At 41.5% G+C, this 20748-nt stretch overlaps 6 protein-coding genes across 6 annotated transcripts; 4 read left to right on the forward strand and 2 right to left on the reverse strand.

Annotated features, from left to right (window-relative positions):
• Nucleotides 1-631: 631 nt before the first annotated feature.
• Nucleotides 632-4743, forward strand: MELLADRAFT_85422 (uncharacterized protein; the record flags this gene model as incomplete). Its single annotated transcript, XM_007408859.1, has 11 exons — nt 632-1158; nt 1233-1461; nt 1531-1715; nt 1786-2308; nt 2466-2641; nt 2722-3120; nt 3352-3710; nt 3779-4234; nt 4306-4371; nt 4446-4580; nt 4658-4743. 11 exons carry the CDS (start codon nt 632-634, stop codon nt 4741-4743), a joined length of 3141 nt encoding a protein of 1046 aa, XP_007408921.1.
• A 2807-nt stretch (nt 4744-7550) lies between these two features.
• MELLADRAFT_55804 (uncharacterized protein) lies at nt 7551-8764 on the forward strand (the record flags this gene model as incomplete). The annotated part of the gene is made up of 4 exons (XM_007408860.1): nt 7551-7736; nt 7832-7918; nt 7991-8120; nt 8188-8764. 4 exons carry the CDS (start codon nt 7627-7629, stop codon nt 8509-8511), a joined length of 651 nt encoding a protein of 216 aa, XP_007408922.1.
• A 1640-nt stretch (nt 8765-10404) lies between these two features.
• On the forward strand, nt 10405-11894 carry MELLADRAFT_105563 (uncharacterized protein; the record flags this gene model as incomplete). Its single annotated transcript, XM_007408861.1, has 2 exons — nt 10405-10448; nt 10538-11894. 2 exons carry the CDS (start codon nt 10405-10407, stop codon nt 11892-11894), a joined length of 1401 nt encoding a protein of 466 aa, XP_007408923.1.
• Nucleotides 11895-12702: 808 nt separating this feature from the next.
• MELLADRAFT_43085 (uncharacterized protein) lies at nt 12703-14730 on the forward strand (the record flags this gene model as incomplete). Its single annotated transcript, XM_007408862.1, has 5 exons — nt 12703-13323; nt 13420-13449; nt 13536-13768; nt 13876-14187; nt 14292-14730. The coding sequence occupies 5 exons, from the start codon at nt 12899-12901 to the stop codon at nt 14378-14380; spliced, it is 1089 nt and encodes a 362-aa protein (XP_007408924.1).
• Nucleotides 14731-15886: 1156 nt separating this feature from the next.
• On the reverse strand, nt 15887-17702 carry MELLADRAFT_77514 (uncharacterized protein; the record flags this gene model as incomplete). The annotated part of the gene is made up of 5 exons (XM_007409078.1): nt 15887-16178; nt 16263-16375; nt 16469-16954; nt 17027-17346; nt 17443-17702. 4 exons carry the CDS (start codon nt 17586-17588, stop codon nt 16272-16274), a joined length of 1056 nt encoding a protein of 351 aa, XP_007409140.1.
• Nucleotides 17703-18615: 913 nt separating this feature from the next.
• MELLADRAFT_77515 (uncharacterized protein) lies at nt 18616-20184 on the reverse strand (the record flags this gene model as incomplete). Its single annotated transcript, XM_007409077.1, has 4 exons — nt 18616-18953; nt 19039-19741; nt 19819-19857; nt 19972-20184. The coding sequence occupies 4 exons, from the start codon at nt 20182-20184 to the stop codon at nt 18904-18906; spliced, it is 1005 nt and encodes a 334-aa protein (XP_007409139.1).
• Nucleotides 20185-20748: the final 564 nt, after the last annotated feature.

The raw sequence follows: 20748 nt of genomic DNA on the forward strand, positions 1-20748 counted from the left end.
GAAAATTGTATCACCGGATACAGTTTGTTGATTTTTCCGAACAAAAGTTTCCGAAGAAAGATGTTTGGACCAAATAATGATTGGGAATATCATCCCAATCCAGCAAGATTCGATTTTTCCAACTATTCTTTCGCAGGCATCTATCATTGTTGCACAACATACACCGTCAAAGACTAAAATCGGCCGGCAATCAGCAAATTTGCAATCGTCGTTTTCCAATCATAACATAGATTGATGGCCTATCATGGAACAATGCCAACTATTGAACAGTTGAAGGATGGAATCCTGATGAACTATCATGGACACTATCATGGAAACATCAAAGTCGCAATAGACTCAAGGTCACCTTGAATTCAAAGGAACATTATATGAAGTGTTATCACTTTTACTTCATTCATTCACTTCGTTGCCGAAATAATCCAATAATCCACAAGTTGCTTTGTTGCTTTCAATCTCCATAAGCCAATTAATTCTTTCATTTACCGATTTGCTTTTAATTTCTTAGATAATATTCCTTTTTATCTATCTACTTTTAATTTTACTTTTACTTTTAATTCTTATTACTTTTACCTTGATCAACTTTAATTCATAGCATTTACTTTACTTTTAATTTTAATCCTTCAACATCAACATGAGCTCTTACTCCGACTTCGAAGAACAAGAAGACGACACTTACCAGCCCTATCAAGACGGCTACGAAGACAAGGTAGCTGACTCTGAGGAAGAGCAAGACCTCCCGCTTCCTAAGGCGGCGTCACAAAACTCAAAATCCACAACCCAATCCAACGGTTCTTCCACCATCAACTTGTCAAACAAATCGAATAAACCTGGCAAGAAAGGCAAGAAAACTTTTTCTCTGCCGCAGGACCGCGCCTCTTTCACCACTTTCATCGACGACGACACTACTGTGGACGACAAGGGTTATCCCCTTCTGCCAAATGGGAACACCGTCTTTGTACGGCAACCAGACCAGAAACTCGTGAATTGGGGAACCTTCCAATTCACGTATACCACTTCTGGCGGCGGTACAGGCAAAGGCTCAGACTGGCGAACCATACGATTTACGTGTTTAGGAGTGTTCATCTGCAATGATCTGGATTGTCGATACCGTGGCTCACCCCCTACCTCCACCAATAAGCGACTTGAATGGATTAGTGAGTGAGTATAATGCATACCACTTTCTTTTCTCTTTATTCATGTTCCTGACTCGCTGTTACGTTATGATCTCTTAGGCATCGGAAGTGCCCAGCGGCTCGGTGTCCTGGTGTTCTTCAATACCTCTCGTGTAAGAACACCATATGCCGCTTGGATGAGCATATACCCAGTGGTTGGGGTATAATTCGCCACTCAGGCATCCATAACCACCCATGGCCTCGCCGTCCCAAACCTGACAAGCTTTCGCTTGGAAAACTTGGCAAAAAGGTTGTTGACAATCCAGATGTGGGACCGCTGCGACTCAAGGTATGTCCATTCAACAACTAAATCTAATTGTTCAGGTTCTAACACTGACTATCCCTTTTAATGCATTAGGTGGGACGCGCCCCAGCTGGTAAACAAGAGATTGTCACAGCCACAAGCATTCACCCGGCTTTTGGGAACCTTCATAGGACTGGATATTATCGCCGCAAGCTGCTCGTGGCTGCTGGCGTGATTCCTGAAAAGAAAATTCCTGGGGCTGGAGACAGTTTCATTTTAGACATGATTCACTGGTCTAAGTGAGTGTATTCGGTTTCAACTTATTTTATTTTATTTCTTCCAATTCTTACTTGGTCTTTGCATCTTTAGGCGTGGTCTAAGGATGATATCGTGCTCCTTTATGCCAAAGGACACTCATATGACGTTTCAAACCAATTGGATGGCTGGCCAATTACTGAGCCGCGATGAGGACGACAGCATATATAGAGGCGGACTACTCTCCGATGTTACTTACAAGTTTTTTGCAAATGGATATTTGCTCACCACTTCAATGTATAACAACGTCTTAAACCGATGGATTCCCATTCAACTTACATGGTTGAATGGTCTCACAGAAGAACATTATGCCGCCCATTTCACTACTCTGATGCGACAAATGGAAGATGCTCGACTTGCCTCTCATATCACTAATGAGGAACGCGACATCCTTGTGCGTCAGGTCGTGGATTTCTCAGTTGCTCAAAAGAATGGATTCGTCATGGCATACATGGATGTGTTTCAAGAGCACGATCGTCAGGTGGCCCTATCCAAGCTTAAAGCATGTCATGAACATTTTAGAGCTCAGGTAACCCGTGTCAAGCGAAATCGCGTCATAATACCTGCGGATGACGAGGTATGCATTTCATCTATATGTTTATTACAATCACTTTGATTTTATTCTAATTATGTTCTGATTATGGTATTAATAGGGTACTTTTTCAAAGGCTGCTCTGGGTTTGTTGGATTTGGACCGGCCTGGAGGAATGTCATTCGATGAAAAAATAACCAAGCTTCGCAAGGAATGGCCGAAAGCCAAGAAGTGGATTGAATGGTGGCAAGCAGCCGACATTCAGTCGATGCTTTTTAGATCAAGACCTCGTCAGATTGATGATGACGGGCTCTGCGACGATTTGCCTGCTACAACAAATGCGCAGGAGTCTATGCATCGTGTTTATTACATGATCTCGTAAGTCATTCTATCTATGTTTATCTATATTTTCTTATTTATTCATGTTCTTCTTTTATTTCATGATTTCCTCATTCCAGCGAAGGTAACTGCACTGTGCAAATTGGCCTAGTCCAACTCTACGCGCTGGTGGGGAGTCTCGAAAGAGACTATGATGATTTATGCAAGGGTGTTCCAATCGAGTACGGTGGCGAAGCTAAAAACTACAAGAAGGTAGCCCAACTTTTGGGCTGGTCTAAGAAAATGCGAAAACCACGAGACGTCAAGAACGACGGCCGCCCACCAGATACCACTGATGAATTACTCGGCCGTCCGAAAAAGCTAGGAAGGCCTAAAGGCGCTGTCAATGTGGATCGCCATCCGGTTACCACATATCAAGGCTTTGTGGCATCTACAACCCCAGGGCGGCAGTTTCGATGTTGGCTTGATGCCATGACGGAATCCCTTTACGCAGTGCATACCCCACTCTGGTACCACAGGTCGAAGGGCAAATCCGTTCACATATATGCGAAGCTGATGAAGTTTTTTTCTGCAAGATCAACCTGTGAAATGACAAACGTCGGCAGTATCAGATCAATATTATCTATCGCTCAGAACACTCTCCACGCCGCCATTCAAAAAAGATGTCCGGGTAATTTCAATGACGACTGTTACTCTTCAGCTGACCAATACTTTGAGGGTATATTTGATCTCGAAACTCGACCCAAAAGCCCCTCTTCACCAGCTATGACTCAGACATTGTTTCGTGTCAACATTAAAAATAAATTAGTGTGCTCCAACCACAAATCACACATACTTAACGAGTCAAACCATCGTAATTCAATTACTCTTAGTCATGAACGATTTGGAGGTCAATTTTCTTACTCAGATATTCCAGCACTTCTCCAGCAATGGACTTCGCCGTCTGGCCTTCAGCGAGTTTCAGCACGACACTGTTGCACCTGCAGAGGCCAAAAGGACGAAGGCCAATCAAATCCACCATACTTAGAACGATCTCAACTACACTTGGACCCTCCACCCCCGCATTTACATATTAACCTGGATATTGCTTACTTGTTGGGTACTCGGCGTGAGGAAGCAATACGGATGATGGCTGAAGCTAACCTTCCTTATGAATTAACAATTCAAGGCGTCAAGTATTTGATGAAGGCTCGTGGATTTGGGGGTCAGGTCATTATTGGTGTAAAGTCGTCCAAACTGTCGGCGCCCTCACTGGTGTTTGGCTTAACAACGACCTGGTCAATGCCGGTGTTGCAACCTTGGTATCTAGCAATCTCAAATCCATCGGAGGCACGGCACCGAATACGACGTGGGCTATGTACTCCCGCGAACCAACTGCTGAAGAATCAAAAGTAATCAAAAAATCGAAAGCCATCATTTATAAAGCAATTGGCCATAAGGTAAAAGGAGAAGGTTCATCTGGAGAAAAGGAGAAGTACATTGGCGCCGTCGCACCAGGAACTGAAAATACAAATACTTCTACACAATTGGAAGAATGTTTTGACTTTGCTTTGGATGGCGAAGCAGGCAAAGGCAAGGACGAGAAAGATTATTCCCAACAATTGGAAGAGTGCTTTGGCACTGAGGAAGAAGGTGAACAACCGTGATTCTCATGTGAAAATTGTTTGCAACATTAACATTATTGTCTTTTTATTTTTGTTTAGCACACGATCCAAAAGATTATTCCCAACAATTGGAAGAGTGCTTTGGAATATTGGATGAGGAAGAAGGTGAGCAACATCATCGCCTGTCTTGTAAAATTCTTTAGAAACATTAACATTATTTCATTTTTATCTTTGTGTAGCACGCGAGACAGGTTCTTTATTTGATGATATCATGTCTCCAAAAGAATTGGAAGACATGATTGCTTTTGGTATGGATAAATCAGATACTGATGGAGAAGAGGATATTCCATTGGTCACGCTCTCCCCCAAAAAAGGTGAGTAGTGTCTCTTCTTTTTACACTTCTAAATTAAATTTCTAATTTTATGTTTCTTCCTCTCAGCCCCACCCGAGACAAAGACGGTGGGCGAAGCAGACCAAGAGCAGTGGGAGTTAGTAGAAGAAGAAGAAGTGATTCAAGAAGAAGTGATTCAACGTGAGTTGAAATCATCAGGTTTCCAAATCAAAAGACTGACATTGTGCTTGCTCGTGCTCTATATTGAGATAACATTGCAATAGCCAACATCCCGATTAGGAAGTATAACCACCATTCCGAATTGGTCATGGTATCCAACAACTCCTAACTCCTTCTCTTCGTTATAGTCATATGTTTTATATTTGTCCCAAAGCAGTGAATGAGAGTCGCAATCCTGATGAGATATTATTAACCTATGTATCGGAAAGTTAGCTATATAAAAGACCGTTGTTTGTGTGCAGTAATTGTTTCCTCACTCAAACTCTTATCTTGTGTCTTTTTTCATTCCGTGCTACCTTCCAACAGGTGCATATCTCACTTTCATCACTCATTAGTGATAGTAGCCTCAGCGCTCTTTTGACATCACTAATTCGTGATCCTTTACCAGGTGCATATCTCACTTTCATCACTCATTAGTGATAGTAGCCTCAGCGCTCTTTTGACATCACTAATTCGTGACCCTTTACCAGTCACGCGCCCATTCCTTACTTTATTACTCTATCTACCTTCAGCAAGTGTGAAAAAAATTAAGCTCAAGCTGAAAGGTTTCAATGTGACCAAGTCAAACATGTTACCAAATAACAAGGAAACTGATGATGTCACAGCTGCAGAGCCTATTCCATTGCGCAAGTCAAAGCGCAAGAGGAGGACATAGTTGATTTATTTCTTGCTTGTATCTTTTCCATTTTAATTATTTTATTTTTCACCGTCTTTCATTAATTGGAATTTGTTCACCGTCTTTCATTAATTGGAATTTGTCTCTTGCTTACTTTTTTTTTACTCTCACTTCTTATTTGTTTTACTCTCACATTCATTGTCATCTTTGTGAACTTCTTATTATTTTCATTTCGCAGTCTTTCATTAATACTCTTGCTTAACTTTTGTAGTCTCTCATTAAAAAAGTTGTTCGTGAAATTGGAATTTGGCAGGGTGGAGTTTGACTTTTGCGACGCTTCTGGTGTCACGGTCCTTAATGTTCGTTAGGGAATGATCGTGAAAGTCACGATCCCCCCTTCAAAATGTACTTTTGTGATGAAAACTTTTCACAGAGTAAAAAGTCCGCAAAAGAAGCACCGTGAAAGTCAATAAACGGACGTCTGTTGACTACTTTTCCGGTCGGGGGTCAAAACGCAAAAAAACGCTCCAACGGAGCTCGCACAATCGGGGGTGAGACGTCGGGGGCCTCCAGATTTCCATCCGGACCCCCCACATCTGCGAGGTCTATAGGGGCTCCCAATATCACGTGCCATTGCTTCCACGTGACCGATATAGTCACGTCTCAAACCGCACTCGAAACAAGATGATATGGTACAAGCATACCATATCACTCAATCGAGTTCTGGCCCCTGACTTCAAGTGCACCGCTGTGGACACCTGTTTTTTTGACCCCCTACATCCACAAAATCAGGATCGGGGGTCTGTTCCAGGGCTCGCAAAGTAGGTGGACCGTTGTGGATGCTCTAACGTCTGTAAAACGAAGATCGTAAAAATCTCGGGCCCCATAGTCTAAGGTGGCCAAGAAACACCAAATGTGCCATAACCTCAAAATGAAAAAATTACACTTGAAACTCACCCTAAAATCCCCACCAAATGTATACAAACCCAGACCGACACCCAGGGGTCTTTAGTCATCACTTCAGGAGTCCACATGGCAGCCAGCTTAATCTACAAGTGACTTCATCTTTTCTTCAGATCAATCATAGCTGCCACAAATGCCGCTCTGTTATCATTGTGGTTACCTTATCTTGATCTAAAGAAACATCATTGTCTTGAATAAGAGTGTTGCATTTATCCAATGAATACAAGTCAACAGCAACATGATGATTATAAAAACTTGATCATTCCTTCAGATCATCAATCAAAGCTACCATAAATGTTACTTTCAAAGTGTTTAAGTTACTATTCTGTTGTAGTTTCAAGTGAAATCATTATTTTGAATAACCACATTGTCTATATTAATCAAATTGAATATCATGCTGCTTGTGAAAAGCATGCTCTGATAAAAGACAACTTGAGTAGATCAGACTCATGGGTAGACTAATTACAATTCTTTTACAAGGGTCACTGTAATAATTGCTTCACTGGGATCTGGAAGGACTGATAAAATATAATTGATCTGCAAACAGATGTGAAACTGAAAAGAAAGATGGATGGAATAAATTCAAAGGATTGTCCTTCAAGTTGGGTCGGGAGTTCGGCGCAGGGCTCTCAGGGCGATTCTCAAGTGTATTGTCGCATTTTGAGGTTTATGGAGGTTTATGGAGCATTTGGCATTTCTCGGCCGCAGTCTGCCCACGAACCGTCCGGCTTTTCATCTGGATCATTGGTTGTATCAATCATGATTCGTCCCCTTCCGCCACCCGATCTCTCCACGAAGGTTTTCTCGATCACGCAAAGCTACAACACTTGATCAAAGCACGGTCAGATTGGGCGGTATTCTCAATGTTTTACAAAGCCTTGGTTTTCCCAGCACTCGATTGGGTCCTATTTCAAATGGCCCGGTGCTTGTGCTCTGACTCGTGAGGCCTCGAGCCACATAATCTCCCATGAAGATGAAATGATCAAAAAGTTGATCGTGCCTCAGACATTCGTTGCCCGGGAGATGATCACTGACGTTCATCTTTGGTTTGTCTTGGTCTGGTCTTTCATGTTATGTACTTTGGCCAAAGTGAACCACAGGTGATGAGGATACCAGTGAATTAATTGACCACAAGCTATATGAAGAGGGCTCTCAGAAACCACCTCCCCATTTCACTTTCAACACATTTTCCAACTACCGTATCATTAAATATCAAAGCTATCCTACTAACTCCTCAAGGACTCGACGCCATCGCACATCTACAGCACAATGCTTTCAAACTCAATGCTCGCAGCCTCTCTCGTGTATTTTATTGCCTTTTATGCTCAACCAATTCTTGGTTTAACCGTCACCAGCCCTGCTGGAGGGGATTTGTGGAAGTCAGTAATTGTTTCGCGACTTCGCCGTAGCTCTAAATGACACTTATGCAAGCCTAACCCAACTTGAACCTTACATACTTGCCCTTCTGCAATAGCCCATCGTCACCATTGAAGGTCCAATGGTCTTCCGTTTCAACTGACCCATCGACCTTTGATGTAAAGATTAGCAACCAGGATGCCAAGTTAGCATTTCTCATCCCTGCCCAAGTCGAGATCATCGCCTTGAAACCAGCTAACACATACAAATACAACAGTACGTTCCCCACTGGATTTTCGCAAGATCTTAAAAAGGGTGTTTCTGCCTCCGATGGATCCCTCAGTATTAGTGACATCACAGGTCTCAAAGACGGTCCGGGCTACACCGTGAACTTGATTTCAGGCAGCGTGAGCCAATCTTCTCCCTATTCCGCTCACAAAAGTGCTCACGACTTATGCTGTGTTTTTGTGACAGAACGGCGCTATTTTGGCTCAGTCTCAACCCTTCAATGTGTCCACCAGTGGTACATCTCAGGGCTCTTCTGCTGCTAACAGCAGTGATTCATCTGTTAAAGGCTCATCTAACGCCACTACCTCGAACGCTACCACCTTAGGTTCCGTCAGTTCGACCACGGCGTCAAACGTATCCGAACATGTGAATGCCACTGGCACCACTTCCAGTTCTCAAAACCACTCCTCTACTGATTCTTCCAGCAAGCCTACCAGTGATGGTAACATGCTTCACCCCGGCCATATGATGGGCTTGGTACTACTCGTTTCCATCACCATGATTATTTAAGCAAGTTCAACTCAAAGATGCATAGGATGAATTTCCAAAGAAATTGATCGAGTTCTCCTTCAGCCTTTGTGCACATCTGCTCACAAATCCCCACAGTCTTCAAATGCTACTCGACTGTTTTTAAACTTGAGCAACGTCCTGTTGCGTTATTGCTGTTTTTTTTCTATTTTTACGATGTTGCATTTCCCTGTTCTATCATCTTATATATTTCATGACACGCGGAATGCATGATGGTTTGACGAGTATCACCTGTAGTACCACATGAGGCATCTGAAGGACCGCGGGCGTTATCAAAGACTGGAGGCTGAGGCTGAGGCTGCTCCTCATTGGCGCGCCGAATGCCTTTCCATCTGACGGTGACCACGTGGCGCGCACACGGGTCTGCAACTCCACCTGCCTCTCCAGGTTCAATTTGCTCGCATGACAAAAGACACTCCGGCCTGTTCATTGACCTCGCCACATCTTGTTTGACATTGAACAAAATTCCGTCACTGCTCTTTATCGTATTTTCAGCACAAGCCCAACAGGCTTCTACTGGCCTCATTCAAAGTTATCCCACCTCAACGGGTGATGTGTCTTATCCATCACCGTAAGTCATTTATTGAGGGATTCATTGGCTTGACGCCTTCAGCATGTCCCATCTATTGCTTCTTAGGAAGCGCTTATTTCGGGATTGAATCAGTGCTACTCATGCTTGTAAATCATGTTGTGTTTTGGGCTTTACACTCATCTTGACATGCTATCCTGGACTCCGTCGCATATCAATTGCTTATATCCTGACCATTCCTCACACATTGAATTCCGGTGAATTATCAGTATTCTGTGAAATCACACTGAACCAGCACGTACCATGTAGAGGCATGAGTTGATCGTTCAGATATGCCTGCCCGCTCTGGTCCAAGTGAACACATCGGCAGCACGCGTGGTACCTATACTTCAACGTCCTCTCATTCCAGTCGGATCTATAGTTACTGGTCAATTCACCGGAGCGATATCAATCGCGGGCTTTTTCGAGGATTGGAATTAATCCAAAGTCTTGGCGTCTTGAGACGCGACTTTTAGATGCATTTGTCTGCTACAATCCGACTTGCCTTATATGGAGGATATGGTCATCTTGGTTTTTGTTCACACACAGAGAGAGCCTTGCTTTCGAATCGTTTACCATTGAGCGCTTACTTGAGGACGAGTTGTTTCTGAGAAGCGATCACCACGCTCCCAAGTGTCAATGCGGTCTTCGAGACAATGGATCCAGATTTCTGTCTCGAACTTCTTGGCCATGTCATCAATACAAAATGCTGAACCATTGTCCTCATTCATTGCTGAACAGAGCAAAAGTACGCGACGCTTTTGGAAATGATAGCTTTTCCAAAAACAACTCGGTTTTCTTTGTATACGAAGTCTTGCTGCTTTCGTGAAAAGACGATTGACTTCAGTTCACAATTGTTCAAAACATCTTTAGTATAATGTCAAAAGCAAAAGCTCAACGAAAACAAAAAAAGATCACATTATGAACCAATCAATTGAGGGTGATGGTCAGGATACATAAACTTTTGATCATCTTGCCTTCACCGTCTCGAATCATCATCATTTGTTTCTTTATCTTTCTTCGTACATATTGTTCTCAATCGAAACTCTCGATCTTTCCTTCAACAAAAAGAACCACAATCGTTACTATCTTTGCAAACCAACTTTGTCAAACTCATCGCAAGTCTATCGTTTAAATCTTAACAGTTCTGAGAACTGTCGCCCTCATATCATTTCCAATACCGGAATCCACCTTTCTATTTTCCTTCAACACTTGGATCTTGCGAGTTCAAAGACCGTAGAACCATTTACCAAGCAAACTCATATCGTCCACATCAACCCATCGATTTTCAAATAGCAAGCTCAACCATGAATGGTACTTCCAATCCTTACCTAGCTGGTGCTGATTACTTGTAAGTGAAGTTTTAGATCTACCAAGATTCCTGTCTGAAGGTCGAGGTATCTTATATGTTACTCTGAACTAATCTTACTCCTTTCATAGCCCTGATAGCAACAGGACCACCAGCCAAGAATGGTTGATGAATCTCTTTCCTGGTCTTCCTCAGGCCCCCGAGATCGCACCAAACCACCATTTCCCTGGATTTCAAGACTTTCAATTATCCAACAACTCGTTTGAACAACATACCAACACCGTACAGCCTAACCAATCCACTTTTGGGCTTTCATCCCCTCCGGAGCCAAGCTCAATGGACCATTCCATGGCCACCTCACTTTCCAATGACGGCCCACCGGCCCTCAGAACCCGTTCTTCAACCTCTGCCGCCGTGAAGAGAAGAATGTCTAGTCGGATCACCAAGCCTACCCCATCTAGCAGTATCACACGCAAGGCAAGCAAAGGCTCAAGAGCTGGTCTTGATTCAGATGAAAAAGTCGAAGTTATCCCTCGAAGGTTTTATCCTCCTAGTGGAAATAGAAAACAACATCGAAGTGGATTTAGGCAAGTTCCAGGACCAGATGGGATTGTAAAAAAAGGAAGACCTTCTAAGAAGGAATATGCGCAAGGTGGAGTCGACATTGATATGTATCATCATAAGAAGATTCTTCTTCCCGAAAACAAGGAAGCACCCGTGGTAAAAAAGCAAAAATCAAAGTCAAGGTCAGGTTCCACCAGGAAATCTAATGCTGATCACAGTAGCTCACCATCTACATCAGAAGCTCAACCTCAAGAAGCTCAACCCCAAGAGCCTACTCAGAGTCAGGCTACTGATCTAGGTGGCTGGCCTACCGTTGCTGATCTTGACCCCCATTTGAGGTTCTCACATACGCCCCAGCCTGCTTTTCAAGGATGGAATGGAGGACCTCACAGCTTAGATAACATGGCATATCTCAATCTCGCTACTTCTGGAACCACCTTTCAGCCTACCGGACCTTATGGACAACAAGACCCTTCGCATCTTTCAGTTCCCTACCACAATCCCCACAGTTCGAGCACCTCTTTACCCATGATGGAATCACTATCTCATGCGATACAACCGGATTTATCTTCTTACTCGTTCAACCACGGATCTTTACCGTTATCAAATCAAGCTTCTTCAGTCGGACACTATACTGGAGTGGAATCAGTTTCGATGGGTTTCTCACCCGCACATAGTAGTATTGGAGCTATGGAATACGGATCCGCTCCAATGTCTTACCAAAACTCTTATCAAAACTCGTCTGGGGAACCTGATCCGATGATGAATATGAGTAATCAACCTGCTGCCCCCGATTTCCTTCAATATCATATGCCACCACTCGATCAGTATGGAAACGTGATTGGTTTTGAAAACAATAACCACAATACCAATAACAACATGTCTTACAATGATCCGTTTTCTCAATTTCCATATCAACAATGAAGGAATCTCTGCGCAAAGAAGTCAGCAGTAACTGAGTGAAATATAATCCCGGTCTTGTGTTGGTTTTTTTACATCTTGTTTTCATTTTTTCTTTTCTTTTCTTTGGAATGTCTTTATCCTGTTGTTTGAAACATAACCCTACTATTTGATTATCACTGCATATTTCTCATTAAGTTGTTGTCACTATTAGCTTGTAGTTTCAGCATTTCTTTCTTTTTCAATCTTGATCAATTTGTAAATATGCATATAATCATCTTCTAAAACTCTAAGTCTCCCATACAATTGTTAATGTGGGTCTCAACCCAGTGAGTACTTGAGTGCTTGACTTATATGTGAGAGAAAAGTAAGTTGATTCAATTGAGGGAATCTCTGCTTATAGACCTAGGTGTCGGGATTTTTCTACTTCCTAACACCTTGAACATCATTGAAGGAGTGATGCGCACATGATATTCCAATGATATTTTTTCACCGTAGACTAATCAAGAAATGAGACATCTCCAATCGAGATAATGCACAAAGATCATGACGAATCCAGTATACTTCTCACATCTCTTCTCAAGAGCTTATTGGATTGTTCCTAGGGAGGCTCGAAACCTGGTATACAAAAAAAAGGTATATATAAGCAGATATGGCGAACTTCGACATGTGCACTGTCCGGTCTCAAATTCGAACGTCCCCCTCGCCTTTTACTAGGGAGACCCGGGGATCGGGCAGAAACTGCACTTGTCCTATCTTTCACAACCCTCATGGGGTTACATTTTTGCGCCGAGGGAGATCCAAGGGCTCCCTCGAAATTAGAAGTTGATCACTTCCATGCTGAGATTTTAGCTAAAAAGGGTAAGACGAAATTGGAAATGATCAAAACGAGGAAAGGATGGAATTGTCACCAGGGATCCATATGAAACCAAGGGGGACCGAATGAAACCGTCATTCGATCAAGAGTACCACCATCCTGATTGTTTTATTTTCGATCGTTACTACAACTCAACATCAACTTCCTGAAAATGCCTTTGACGCGTTCTTCACGTCGTCTTGCTGCCACGACCTTGACGAGCCACAAGTCTCCTACTCTTCAATCAAATCAGCTCGAAACATCACCCAAAGATCAACCAGAAATCAAACGACCTAATCCCCCCAAGAAACCAAAGTACAACCACCCAATCACGCCTACAGAAACCTTACCCAAACCATTAAGCAGTCATCAAGATACGACTCCCAGTAGTCCATTCGATTTAGAAGATGCAAAATCTCATCTCATCAAAGTCGATCGACGATTCAAGTTACTTTTTGAAAGTTTACCTTGCAAACCATTCGAATCATCACAACTGAATGCTAAACCTGAACCATTTCAAAGTTTATGTAAGAGTATATTAGGTCAACAAGTCAGTTGGTTAGCTGCTAGATCTATCACTCATAAGTTTGTAAGACTGTACGTTTGATTTTATCATCTCTTACCCTTTTCCGATATCATCATTGCAGACACTCTAGAATTGACTTATCTGTTTGGATAAACGTTATGGAACAGTTTCTTTCCCGAGTTGCCCGAGAAGGCCGAGTTGAGTGCAATTTGATATGGTTTCCTATGATTCCTTACGCTCCTGCATCATTTCTAACGCGACGCTAATTAATTTATACGATCAGTGACTTAGATCCATCGGACTCATCCTTTCCGACACCATCACAAGTATCAACATGTTCAATGGAACGATTAAGGAGTGCGGGCGCGAGTCAACGGAAAGCAGAGTATCTCTTAGACCTCTCTAATCGTTTCGTAAATGGTCAATTATCAAGTGAAAAATTATTAGCCATGAATCCTGATGAGATCATGGAAGAGTTATGTGCTGTTAGAGGTATCGGAAGATGGACTGTAGAAAGTAAGTCAAAGAGATTCAATCTTTCATTGTCCGATGTGATTTGAAAACTCATGATTTTGTTTTAATTTATTTTCATTCCTCTCGAATTCCATAATTATCTAAACTAGTGTTCTTAATCTTTACAGTTAAACATCCAAATATATTACCAGTTTCTGATTTAGGAATCCAAAAAGGACTCTTACGATGGTATACAAATACAATTCCCATCATCTCACCTAAGAAAAAGTCAAAGTCAAAAACAAATCTAATTAAACCTGATGAAGAAACTCAAGTTTTAGAAAACCAATCTGAAAAGGTTTTATGGAATCAATTCGATCCTGCTCCACTTCCTCAATCTTGTTCATTAACGATTTCTTCTATGAAAACTCGTTTATCTAAACCAATCAAATCTGGACTTTACCTTACACCCAAAGAAATGGGTTAGTTAACTTCTTTTTGAACCTTTTCATCACTCAACTTTCCAGAAAACTCTAAAAGATCCAGTTAACTCAATTGATTTTGATTTTTTTGGATCCTTGAGTAGAAGAGTTAACAGAACCTTGGAAACCGTTTAGATCAATCGCAATTTGGTATCTTTGGTCTTTAACAGACGCTTCAGCTGCACCATCCTAATCCTCTTTCCTTTTTCTGATCAATACTCACTCTTTCTCTGATGGTTCTAGTCGTCAACTATAATCTATCAATATCAAATCATTCATTCATCTCTGTTGTGTAATTTCTGTTGACCACTCCTTTTTTTGATACCCCTTGTAAAGTTGTATGTTGTCTCTGAATATAAGTGTTGGTTTTGATTAGTGTAAATTATGTTTCAATCAGTTCAACTGGATGAGAACAAACAACGGACACCTTTCTTTGAGATCATTCTGCTCCACATGAATTGTTACGTTTCCAATGGAAACTTCACTCAAATTTAAACCCTCACTTGTCGTGCAATATGAAGCTTTAACACATGTTATAAGTTTTTGATCTATTTTGACCATTTTGGTTGTTTCGATGATCAATGGCTTGTAAATAAAAGTCTTTGACCTCGTTAAGTATCTATCTATGATTTGTATCCTCCTTTACGATTTTCGACTCGGTGCTGACACAGACCATTGACATTTCTGTGATACTGATCCATGTCTTTCTACCTCTCAGCTAGGGAGGTAGGAAGTGGGAGTACCTCGGTGGGGAGAGCCCTCCGACTTGTACTAGGTAGAATGGTAGCCACCCTTGCCTTTGAACGAGTCAAAGGTGAGTGTGGCGAGCTTGGGAGGAACCTAGATTCCGTGTCATGTGATCCACGTCTATCGTACGTGATCTCAACCAGGACACGGACAAGTCTCTTTGAACGGGTAAGAGGTCCTTCAACCCTTCGAACCAAGGGGAGGGCGGGGATGAAATCAAGAGGGTTCGAAAATGGGAGATTTTTACCCGGGAGAAGAGCTCCTGAGCGTGAGAAGATAGTGAGGATGGAGGAGAGGAGTGAGAGGATGGATTAGGATCCAGCTTCGAAGACCGAAGGGACCCAAAAGGCTAGACTCACTCTCTGGGTGCCTGAAGGCTGACCTCATCCAGGTCCTGCTGGTGTAAGCAGGTGTCACTCGACTCAGGCACTCACGTCTTTGCTAGGTTACGCCTGTCGCGTCCTAAGCTTCCCGGGTCGTGACATGGACAGGATTGATTCCTAGTCCCGTCGTCACCAGTCTATGATCAATCCTGCCTTGCCACCTTGCGAAAAGGGATTAAGCCTTCATATATAACGCGACCTCTGAAATGTCTCCCAATCAGATCCAGTCAGAGGACGGATGGAGTTACGAAATTTATTCAGTTTACCAGATCCAACTATAACATGACACAAATCGACGGCGGCCACGCACTTGCCTTATTACCACCACAAGCACCTAAAAAATCGACCACAACACCTAACGTTGGTGGTTGATCAAAAGGTCTTTCATTGAAACATCTCATGGACGGCAAAAGAAATCGTCCCCAGGCAGGATTGAACTGCCAACCTCCTGATTGCAACCGGCCAAATAACAGTCAGACGCGCTAACCAGTTGCGCCATGGAGACCACGATGACTGTTGTCCGGTTTTTGCGCATCCAAGGGGAACGCATGAGCAGCTTTTCGTGTTTTAGCACCACAATTAGAATACGTTTCAAACAAGGTTAAACTCAAACACGTGTACAAGTTACTCTACATGAGGGTTTTCTTGTAAATGAGATAGGATAAGATATCATTTTTCCCTGATGAAATTGATAGTATAGCATAGATCAAAAGACGAGAAAGAAATTGTTGAGTCATACAGAGGTTTCAATAGAGAAAAAGGATCAACCAGAATAAAGAAAAGATCAAAGAAAACGGTAAGATAAGAAAATCCACAATGAATGAACCATTTTGAATTTTCCAAATATCCTAATCATAAATCCTAGAATAAAAAGGAAGACAAAGTTGGTTAAAGAGGTGATTAGGAACAAACAAACAAAAGATCAAAATTGATGAAGATGTTTACCTTTTTTTCTTAATAAGATCCATCAATTAATCCTTCTTCATAAGCTTCTTCTTCTCTTCTTTCTTCTTTCTTTTCATGTTGGTTCCATTCATGTGAAGCAAATGCACCAAGAGCTAAAAAAACACAAAAACAAATTAATTTTTCAAGATTTTAAACAAAGCATATATAAAAAAGCAAAAAGTTCAAGAAGAAAAATGTAAACAAACCTAAACCACCTAAAGCTCCTAATCCAGCACCAAATAATCCAGATTTAGGTTTCTTTCCATTGGTATTCGTCGTCGTTGTTGGCTTAGATGTAGATGTAGCTTTTTGATTTGAGATATCATATCCTCCAACTGGATATTGTGAACCAGGTTGAGGAGGTTGACTTGGTGGAGCACCGTACTGATTAGTAGGAGGAGTACCGTACTGGTTGGTAGGAGGAGCACCATACTGGTTGGTAGGAGGAGCACCATACTGGTTGGTGGGAGGGGGACCACTGGGAGGTGGGCCATACTGGTTAGGAGCAGGTCCGCTTGGAGGAGGTCCGTACTTGTTGGAAGTAGGACCATTGGGTGGAGCTGGGTACTGGTTCGAGGGAGGACCGTTGGAAGGTGGGCCATACTGGTTCGGAGGAGGACCATTTGGAGGAGCGCCATATTGGTTAGAGGAAGGACCGTTAGGAGGAGGACCATAAGAATTTCCATAAGAGCCTTCAAAAAGGAAGATCGTAAATCAGTTTGTGATACGAATTTCGATTTTTGATTATTTATGTGATAACTTACCACTACGTTCAGGAAATGAGGGACCAGATGAAGGTTGATAATTATTAGGTCCACCTTTCTCATTATTCACTACATGAGGCATCCCATTAGATGCAGAGTTGGGAGTGTAGCTAGGAGGACTATTGGCTTGAGCCTGAGGCATTGAAGGAGCTCCAGAAGTTCCGTATGAAGAGTTAGGTGGACCTGGTGGAGGTGCGTATTGAGAAGGAGGAGCTTGAGGAGGTTGATGTTGAGATGGATGAGTCCATTGGGTGATCACTGGATGAACCTGATTGTTAATGTAGAACCAAGCGTTGTATTGATGATTCCACTCCTTGGTCCTATAAATCGTCAAAAACGACAAACTTATTAGTATAAATCAGATAAACCCCAAAGGGTAATATTGATTTGAAAAGAAAGCTAAGAGATAGAATTACCAGCCAGGAGGTAAAGGTTGTTCGGATGAAGGCGGAGCTGGGTAACTACCTCCTGAAGGTGCCGAGGAGTAAGCACCAGAGCCATAATTATAACCTTGTTGTTGACTTTGAGATGGAGGAGTTTGATATGAAGCGTTATATGCCATGTTAACAAGGTCTTGTAATATGCAAGGAAGATTGAAAGGTAGAGCTTTAGAGCTTTAGAGCTTTAGAATTGATGATAAGAATCAGTTTATGAGTTGTAAAAATCGATGCTTGTGGGAAATGTGTGGATGTAGGATGATAAGACAAGTAGCAGCTTTATAAAGATCATGAATCAGTCACACAAAGCACTGGCCATAAAGATCTCTGACCGTCTCAAGTAGTGCCTCGTCATGTTATTATGGACACGCCCACTTTTGAAAATTAAATGGCAAAAGGCAAATCGAATTGAAGTCAAAGTGACTGAAGTGGATCAAATTCAGAGAGTGGATGTGTTGTTCTAATAGAAATTTTCAACTTACCTTCTCTAGACTATCATGAATGATGATTTAATGATGTAGCCATCTACAAATTGAAGTAAGCTAGCATCAGAATGATCCGTATGATAGCTTCTTTCATCATCATTAATTTGAAGTTAATCGACCAGACTGATTTGATTTGATCAACCTATGTCCAAGAGGATCAAAGAGGATCACAATGTTCACCTAGTATGACGGCTTGCGAGATTGCACCTGAACCATTACCCCAAATCAAGCATGACGCATCAGAGCGGAAACTCAGGGAAACTCTTGTGTGAATACAAGCCTAAACATCGGAGAATAGCGGGTGGAACTAGCCCACCAGAAGTCAAGGACGCCTGCAGCTCGAGGAACTTCGTTAGGTTACTCACCCCGTTGACTTGTTTTCAAGCATTCTAGGTTGATATTTAATCTTGGCTCCCACACACACAGTATCTTAAGAAGTCGAAAGAACTCGCACATTGAGGCTCAGGGACATGAGAATTAATCTCCTTACCCTTCACAAACCTCTTCATTATGAGATCTCTAACCACGTCTCACCAAAAAACATTCGAACCCAATCTTTTAAACCACCAAGAATATGAAGCTATTGATAATGAAAACAACTTTCTTCTTTCAGACTCTTCACCTTTTTTGTGATCCACTAGATCTTTAAAAAAGATTAGGTTATCATCAAGTTTACTTGAATATAATCATATTGCATGTACTTTTTTTCTCATTCAATTTAATAAGATCACTAAAAAAACCTTTTGTACAAATCACATACTTTGTTTTCTTCAATCTGAATCCTGCTAAAATATGTAAACAGAAACCAACTAATTTTCTTACAATGAATCTCCATATCATTTTACATTTTAATAAATTGATTTCGATCGTCTTTTGTTGATTAAGTCGAATCCTCTACCTTACCCTAAAACTCATTTACACTTTTCAACTTCAAGTTTTACACATTTTTTTTCTTTCACATAAACATATCATCATAATTAGCTGATCCACCAGATCCAGGAAATCCTAAAACCAAAACATAAATCAAAATCCAATCTTAAAGCTTACAAAACAAATTCAATTCGAGTACCGAGATTAAAAGGAAACTCACCACCACCACCACCACCACGTGAAGGGAATGGATTACCCATAGGTAAACCTTGACCCAGCCCACCCATCGGATCAAATTCATCACCAGCTCTTGATGGTCTAGGCATAAATCCAGTGCCAGGACCGATCGGATCAAACCTAGCCCCATGAGGAACCGCATCAGGAGGTAAGAAGCCATCACCACCAAACGGACCTAAATTTGATGGGTTTTGAGATTGATGATGATTAAAGATCGAATGATTGGGTCCAACGAACATTCCATCATTTGAATTTAATGGGTTTCTTTCATTGGTCGGTCTATTATAAAGTGATGGAAGTCTTATGTTGGATGTACCGATTGGATCTAAATCACTTTGACCTATATTAAAGGGAGTTTGAATTGAACTCGATGGATTCGGATTTGAAGATTGAGGAGGTTGAGTTGGAGTTGAAGAAGGTACTGCTGCTGATGGTGGTGGTGGTGGTGCTGATGATGATGAAGAGGATTGATGATTTGGTTCAGGTGAAGTTTTTGGAATCAGATCTGGTAATAAATGATGTAAGACATCATTGTTAAAAAGTGAAATAAAATCAAGTAAATGAGATGTAGAACGGAATCCAATCGATCCTAATTCTTGATCTTCATTTGATGAGATCTTGACGGGAAACTCTTCTAAATCAAAGTAACCAGGTATAGATAAATCATGACTATAAACTTGATCATTCTAAATGAAAAAAGAAAGCCACAAATTAGTAAAATCTAAAAATCAAGTCTCGTGATGATCCATGCAAAAAAGCTTACCTCAACAGTTATACCAGAAATGGTAATCCTTTCACCAATCTTATTAAACGATAATTCAAAAGAAAGACTACTACGAAGATGAGTATAAGTAAAATGTTTAGCTCGATCAGATTTCAAGACTTCATTCCAATCAGTTTTTAACTCATCCTTCACTTGATCTTGATCGTCTGAAGGATTAGAAAGTTTTAATTTAAATTGATGTGTGATCAAGATTGCATGAGAAATCAAAGTTAATAAATTCAAGGGTAAAACTAATTCGATGGAATCTTGATGAGTTTTGATTAAGTTTTTGATAGTTTGATAGATTTGAATTAGATCAGCTGGTGGATTTTGAATTGATGTTTCATTAGTTTTGATTTGAGTCATTGTTGTTTGATTGTTTGATCGATAGTGCTTTGGTGTTCTTGGTGAGAGTGTGTTTTGGTTGAGAATGGTTTGGAGACTGAGAGACACTCACTGACTGTTTAGTCTTTTAAAGCGGTCAAGACGCTATCCGACGATCCATCTGGCCATTCGTGATCGATCGGGAAATCTCCCGGGTCGGTACCACTTCGGCCGGGTATCCGACGGGGCATTGTCGATCACCCTTCACCAGATCATCATCATCATTGACACTGATCCATCACGAATCCACGATGGTCTTGGTTGCAATCGGTCAAATATGTAGGTAAGTCAACATTCTCTATCTCTTTACACTTCATCTATTGCATATTGACTTTGGTTCTCTTTGAATTCCTAAAAATAGTAAATCCAGAATCTTAGATAATCTAAAGAAATGTCAATCCATCATTCAAACTTCATCATCTCAGGGTGCAAAAGTAAATTCTCGCCGTTCAGTTCATTCATCCCATATAGAAATATGGGACCCAAAAAGTTCAATTAAATATAACTGACAAAATTTGGTGAAAAAAAATTAAAATCAAATCACAT

Source organism: Melampsora larici-populina (genome assembly GCF_000204055.1).
Source record: "Melampsora larici-populina 98AG31 unplaced genomic scaffold MELLAscaffold_14, whole genome shotgun sequence".
NCBI lineage: Eukaryota > Fungi > Basidiomycota > Pucciniomycetes > Pucciniales > Melampsoraceae > Melampsora > Melampsora laricis-populina.